Source organism: Aptenodytes forsteri, unplaced genomic scaffold (genome assembly GCF_000699145.1).
Source record: "Aptenodytes forsteri isolate BGI_AS27 unplaced genomic scaffold, ASM69914v1 Scaffold184, whole genome shotgun sequence".
Taxonomy (NCBI): domain Eukaryota; kingdom Metazoa; phylum Chordata; class Aves; order Sphenisciformes; family Spheniscidae; genus Aptenodytes; species Aptenodytes forsteri.
Window position 1 is genome coordinate 1711092 of NW_008796078.1, and position 6919 is coordinate 1718010.

Consider the following 6919-nt stretch of genomic DNA (forward strand, 5'->3'; position numbering starts at 1 on the left):
CCTCCATGTGCTGCAGGGGGACAGCCTGCCTCACCATGGTCTTCACCACGGGCTGCAGGGGAATCTCTGCTCTGGCTCCTGGAGCACCTCCTCCCCCCCCTTCTTCTTCACTGACCTTGGTGTCTGCAGAGGTGTTTCTCTCACATGTTCTCACTCCTCTCTTCGGCTGCAGTTGCGCAGGGTTTTTCTTTCCCCCCTTCTTAAATCTGTTACCCCAGAGGCGCTACCACCATCGCTGATGGGCTCGGCCTTGGCGGGTCCGTCTTGGAGCCGGCTGGCATGGGCTCTATCAGACATGGGGGAAGCTTCTAGCAGCTTCTCACAGAAGCCACCCCTGTAGCCCCCCCTGCTACCAAAACCTTGCCACGCAAACGCAATACAAAAGATCCTCATACCTAGATTCTCTTTGTCTTTAATTTTATAGCCTGGAGTATACATGGGTTAAATGCACGGTACACGTACCTCTGGTTGGCATTGGGAAAATGGAAGAAATTGAAAAAAAGATTTCAGGCTCTTGAACAGTTTGTTACACATCATAGATGTGGAACACGAATGCCTCATCACCAGAGGGACTGAAAACACGCAGTACCGGCTTTGTCAGAAGGTACTGCTGGTATTCACGTCTTCTGTAAATTGGGACACAGTAACTTCTTATTGCAAAATTAATGTGTATTATATAGTTGCAGCAACTTAAAAAGCTCTACCTTTTCTTCCTCTCTGCCTAGAAAGAAAAGGAAAAGGAATTGAAAGAGCAACACTTATAAGGATGTTCATACCATCTACTTGAAGCTTTTAGTCGCTTCTTCCTGGAGAGACCTACCTCTCTTCGGACTGTGTATGGTTCTTAGGCTACTAGCCCAGGTTTTCTGAATTACATCTAGCATAGATGAATAAAGAAAAGACAAATCTCCCCTTTCCCTAGAGGGAGGAGGGATGATTAAAAAGGCTTTTATAAGTATGTGTAGATATGTTCTGTTTTTTTTCCATTGTTGTTGGGTGGGGTTTTGGTTGTTGGGGGGAATCTTTTTTTTTTTTTTTTTTTAAAAACCTGAAGTTTCCCGTAGTTATTTTGTAAGGCTGATAACCTCCGCCCAAATCTCTATTCCAACAGTTTGTCTTCCATAAATGAAGCTACATCATCAAAAATTTGCCTACATGTCTTAGCTGCATAAACATTCAGTGTTGATTAGAGTAAGAGAAATATGAAAGTGCAATTTGCAACAAAATAAATAGATACTATATTGTATTGAAACATTATACAATATAAGTGGAAGTATTTTGACGTTCCTTTGTTCTGTGTGGTTTACCTCTTATCTCTGTTTGTCGTTTCCTGTTTCTTGTCCTTTCTATCTACAAAAACCTGCTGTAGGCCAGTGTTACGTGGTGGGTCAGCTGCTACCACTTCCTCTAACCCTCATCATGACAACACCAGGTAAAGAGTTATTTTTTTTGTTAGTCGTGATCCACTAATTTAGATTCTAAAATTCAGACTTCTGTTTCCCTATTTCTAGTGTCCTTATTGTAAAACACAATGCTCATTTCTACCCTCCCTCTCAACTCTTGAGATGTTTCAGGCCTTTATTCCTTACCCATCCAAGTCACCTGCAAAGACCTCACTTGTCTAATAGCTACAATGTGCCGCAGAATTCTGACTCCAGGTCACGGGCGAGGGAAGGCTCTTAGATTACACTAGCGGTACACTTCAAGTATTTTCTATTTAGTAGTGAGTTTCGTATTTTTATTGCTAGAAAATTTGGCCTTGCGCCACCTTATGTTTCCCAGGTGTTCTCAGTGACGTGCCTGTGATTGTTAGTTGTAGCTGGATGCCTTTTCACCGCCGTTATCTTGGCGGATTGACATCATTTCAGCGGAACCGGATACAAGATTGACACGTAATCTCCTGGTTGGGATGAAGGGGAAAAAAAATAGTCCCTTCCACATCTGTTGTTCCCATTTGCCACTACACTTCTGTGTTTTCATCGAAATGGAGATCACGTTTGTGCTTAAGTAGACACTGGATTCAAGCAGGTGATTCTCCTCTAACTCAGGAATTCAGGTTTTGTAGCAGCCCAAGAGATTATCTCAAGGGATTTCTTGCTGGTAACCCTCTTGATTTAATACCTGGAATGGTCTGGAAGTTGGTAGAGCAGCAGTGAGCTACTGTGACTTTATATTAAAATTATGTGACCTGGGAGGGAGGTGTGCCCATCTCACTGAAATGATGAGCCTCTCTGCTTTTCCCAAGAGACGGTGAGGGACAACTATGCTGTGGATCTGGTGGGATTTTCTCTTTTTTTTACCATCCACTGCAAATAAAAAAATGGCTCCAGAAAGACCCTCCTCAGAAATCTCTTTGGCTTTCAGAGGACCTGCAGTAGTAAGGAAAACTTGATTAATTTTTTTGTGTGGGCAAAGCTTCAGACTTTTTTTTAAGAGCAGAAATGTTCAAATTCTTTTATAATTAACTGAGGTTTATTTTAAAATAACTTTGCTCAGTTAGCAGTGTGGGCTTCACGGCACTGAGGAAATTAAAAAAACCCAACAGTTTCAGTCTTTTTAATATTGCCCAAACTGAAAGAATTATGATTCTATGATTCTAACTACAAGTAGTAAATGGTATAAATTATAGTTAAGTGAATTTTTGAAGTCTCCTTAGAATAAAAAAAAATTAATAATAGCCTTAATGAGAAAATCTTTTTCTAACATAAGGAGTTGCCAAAACTTTTTTTTTTTTTGGTCCCATACTGTGTTTTTAAAACAGTTATGAGTCTGTTGACAGACAATTGCTTATTTGACTATTCCCTTACTAAACGCTGTTTTTATCCTGATCTCACCTAGAGGCTTCCCTCTCCCTGTACACCCTTCCACCCAAAACCCCACAGCTCAAAACGTAATTAACCTCCTGTCTTTCACATGGTGTGGCTCGATGATCTCATTGTTATCTAAGTCCAGACTAATGCAACTCTCATCTAGAAACAGCAATTTTTATGTAGAAGCAATATATTAATGAACAATGGCACAGGGAAGCTTTTGTCAAGTTGTCGGTCGGGGTGCAGGGGGGAAATCTTGCCTGAGCCGAGGGCATTCTGTAGACGTTCGCTGAAAGTGATGAAATGTTGAACAGGCAGGGCAAGTCGTATCCGCCCTTCAGCGCGTTCTGCAAGCTTCAGGAATTCGATGAAAGAACAGGCAGGGCAAGTCGTATCCGCGCTTCAGCGCGTTCTGCAAGCTTCAGGAATTCTACTCGTACTCACGGTAGTCAGAGTTGACCATTAACTGTCATTAAACGCTACCCATTCTTTTAGGTGTATTTTGCTGTGAATTTGGTAGCCTTGACATTGTTGTGTTCAGTTTCCTAAGCTGTTTGCAGCAGTTGGCCGTATGGCCTAGGGAGAAAGCAAGTCAAGGGGAACCAATGTGGGAAACGGAGGTTTTAAGATAAGAAGTGAGAAACTCAGTGGTAGGTGCAGCATCAGGAACGACTTTTACCTGTTAGTTGTTGGAAAAGAATCTGGTTACGAGGCAGCATTTGGATGATCAGAACACATACTTTATGTAGACTTTTCCCAACTGATAATAAATGTGCCGTATTTAATTAACTTGCTCTGGAGTTAGAACAATGCTTTCTCTGAATCGCTACGCTAAGAAAACCAAGAGGTGCTCTGGGCACAAACTTTCTAATGCATGCAAAGTTCAGCAAGCAGTGACTCCGCGCTAGACTCTCTATTTGCAAGGTTCTCTGCCTAAAATACTGAGATTAATGTGACTGCGATCATTAATCTCGGTAGGTGTCCACTTGGGATATTTACGTAGGTACCGAGCGTAAGACACCCAAGTCTTTCCAAGTCTTCATTTGGTTATTTCTAATCCGTTGCCAGGTCTCTTGCAACTTCGGCATTTTAGCTCTGGCAATGTTCAGGTTTCGTTAATCAGTTAAATAACTGGAAACAGTCTTCTGAGAGACCAAGTGACAGCAGGAAGTCTGTCTGCGTGGAGAATCTTCAAAAACATTTAAGTGCGGAGAGCAATAAACCCAGATCCAGTCAAGCACTTACCCACTTCATTGGTGTTTGTGCTTTATTCCGTTAGGATCCGATTGACACAGGCAGCTCTGTAAAAGCTGGGAAAAAAAAGTTCTACAGTTCTTCTCTCCGTCACCACCAAAAAAATACATCTACTAGAATGTTGATAAAGTACGGTACTTTGCGTGGATGAGACAGCTAAGCTATCTCCCTTGTTTGATAGGTATGGTCTTTCCAACTTGGATACTACGCTTGAGGGAACACCGGATGACATGACAGTGGTAGATGCTGCTTCCTTAAGACGACAGGTACGTAAAGCATAGTACTTGATAATATTAAGAAAAAGCTGTAGTGGTAAAATGGGGGAAGAGGTTTTCTGCGTGGCCGCAAAGGTATCCGTACCAGACAGGATGAGGGATCCTCTCTGTACCCCTGCCGGACGGCCCTCGCGTATCCTGCGTTGGTCTGGGAATCTGGAGAGTCCGACTCCATTTCTGTTCCTACTTACTAGGGACAGCAAGACCTGATCACTAGCGATTGAAGATAGAAAGTCCAATTATCAAGTGTTTAAAATCCATCTGTCCGAGCTACTAATTTTACATGGCTACGCAGAAGCTGCTGTAAAGTCTGGCAACTTTTAATGAAGTATTAAAAGCTTTTATTTATTTTTAGATAATCAAACTTAATCGCCGTCTACAACTTCTGGAAGAAGAAAACAAAGAGCGTGCTAAAAGGGAAATGATCATGTATTCAATTACTGTAGCTTTCTGGCTACTCAATAGCTGGCTTTGGTTTCGGCGCTAGACACAGCTCTCGGAAAGATTTAATAGTTGAAAATACAAACAATTTGCAAAATTCTTCGTTTCTGTTTCTGAATTGTATGCTGTTTTATAATTCATACACTGGAGACTTCCACCAGAGATAAAGGCCATAGAATCGCGGTGTGAAAGGCACACCTTGTTGTTCAGTTATAGCCTATTTAATAGATTTGCATTGCAAATACTTGCAGTATCCTCCTTTGCATGCTTCGATGTAAATATGGGTCAGCCGATATGAAGTTTGCTTCGTGCCATGTAAGGACAGTGATCTACAGGAATAACCACTGGATGTTTTGTTGTGGCGGGAAGAGAACAAATGGAACGGGTTTGGAAAAAATATAAAAACAAAGGAATAAAAAGTAGTTTTTATCGTTCTGTTGTTAGACGCAATTAAACATGATTGCACTAGTTTTCCTTTAGTCTGAGTAGTTTGAGGTGTGCCGTGTTCAAGGAGTGTGTCCTGTTTCACGAGTATGTTCCTTGTTTAAGCACATGTTCAGGTCAAATAATAAAAGGTATTCTTTGCTAACGTGCAGATTGCCCAGAGGTGTGTAATATGTATTTTTTTTTTTTTTAGCTTTAATTTTGCAGATGTTTTTCTATAAAACACATTTTTAAGCAAGTCGGTCTGTGCGTGATCAAAAGATTATGGAGTACAAGATACTGATGTAGTATATTTAATAAAAATCTCTCTGAAAAAAAGAAAAATCCCAAACCATTCTTTAATACTGTTTAAGAAAATTTATTTGAGGGTTCACCTAAACTATCAGGCTTTGAAGTAAGTAGTAGCGATGGACTGAACAACCCCAAAATAGCAGGCAGGCATCGGATAGCCCGCTGCAGGCTACCGTCCCCTGCACGTTGTGGGATTGTTCTCGGTGCGTGTGGCGAGTACGCAGGTACTCGCAGCGAAACGACTAATAGCGTCCGTGTGTGAGAGAAGGTGCGATGATATCAGAACAACGCTTCAGGGGGGACCTCTCCTAGAACGGCTGGACCTAGACCACCGCGCAGGACCGTTTCTGGGCTCCAGAAGTACACAGCCTGGCGAAGAGGTGATGGTACCCAACGGCTGCAGAAGAGAATCATAGAATCATTGGGGTTGGAAAAGACCTCTAAGATCATCGAGTCCAACCATCGACTCAACACCACCATGTCCACTAAACCATGTCCCTAAGTGCCTCATCTACTCGTCTTTTAAATACCTCCAGGGATGGTGACTCCACCACTTCCCTGGGCAGCCTGGTCCAATGTTTCACCACTCTTCACCACGTCCAGAAGGACGTGGGGCCTCTTTCAGCGGTGTCCTCGGCTCGCCCTGCGGCAGCAGAGGCCGCGGAACAGTACCAGGGCTACCTTTGTGCAGAGACACACGCCCTCCCACCACCAGCTGGGAAGGTCGCTTGTGCTCCTGGGCAGCTGGTGGCTGCACACTCTGGTTTGGCGGCGGTGGAGCAGGGCCCTGCTAAGGACAGGCTGTTCAGGGAGCATCGGCACGAGAAGCCCCAAGGGTTTCGATACGTACGCTGCGAGTGCCTGGTTAAGGAACGCTGCTCTCACGCATTTCACGTGCCATCGAGTCGAACAGGGCGTCGTACCCGGTGTTACGCGGCTTTTGCACTATTGCGCAGGCTGCCGTGCCTGCTTCCTTGCGCGTTTCTGGATCTGGCTGTTGCGTATGTTGTTTTTAAGCTCTGTTCGCCGTTTGTTACGCGACTCCGTTGGCTATTCAGGGCGTTTGCTGGGCACGTTTTCTTACCGTGAACGTCGAAAGCGCGTGCCTTCGTCTTTCCGTGGAAGACGACACGAAGGGAAGGGCCTGCTTTGCACGTTTTCTGTCTCTCTCTTACAAAGCTCAAGGCGTACCGCCTGAACTCCGGTGACGCAACCGAGGGTTAGAGCTACTCGGGATTTTACGGAGTTGTACGGCTCATAGGGAAAAATAAAGCCGCTTTCAAGGGATCAGACTTTCTCGTGCAAGCGGCAATGGAACCCAAGTAACCGCTAAGGCGCAGACTTTCAAACCACCTCCCACCGTGCGCCGCGGGGGCCGAGCGGCCGCTGAAAGAGAACCCCGTG

At 44.1% G+C, this 6919-nt stretch overlaps 2 protein-coding genes across 7 annotated transcripts in view; both read left to right on the plus strand.

The window, feature by feature from the left end:
• MFF (mitochondrial fission factor) overlaps positions 1 to 5555 on the plus strand; it is a 28146-nt gene extending 22591 nt beyond the window's left edge. For 4 of the 6 annotated variants that reach the window (XM_009286680.2, XM_009286679.2, XM_009286682.2 and 1 more), the window contains 3 exons: positions 1370 to 1432; positions 4246 to 4330; positions 4695 to 5533. In XM_009286680.2, the coding sequence (XP_009284955.1) occupies positions 1370 to 1432; positions 4246 to 4330; positions 4695 to 4826 (280 nt within the window). In that variant the 3' untranslated portion in view covers positions 4827 to 5533. Of the gene's footprint in view, positions 1 to 1369; positions 1433 to 4245; positions 4331 to 4694 lie in introns of all 6 variants that reach the window. The other 2 variants (XM_009286681.2, XM_009286684.2) reach the window with 1 other exon arrangement.
• Positions 5075 to 6919, plus strand: part of MRPL44 (mitochondrial ribosomal protein L44) — a 6359-nt gene continuing 4514 nt past the window's right edge. The window contains exons 1-2 of the mRNA XM_009286718.1: positions 5075 to 5095; positions 6119 to 6516. Coding sequence (XP_009284993.1) covers positions 5075 to 5095; positions 6119 to 6516 — 419 coding nt within the window. The remainder of the gene's footprint in view (positions 5096 to 6118; positions 6517 to 6919) is intronic.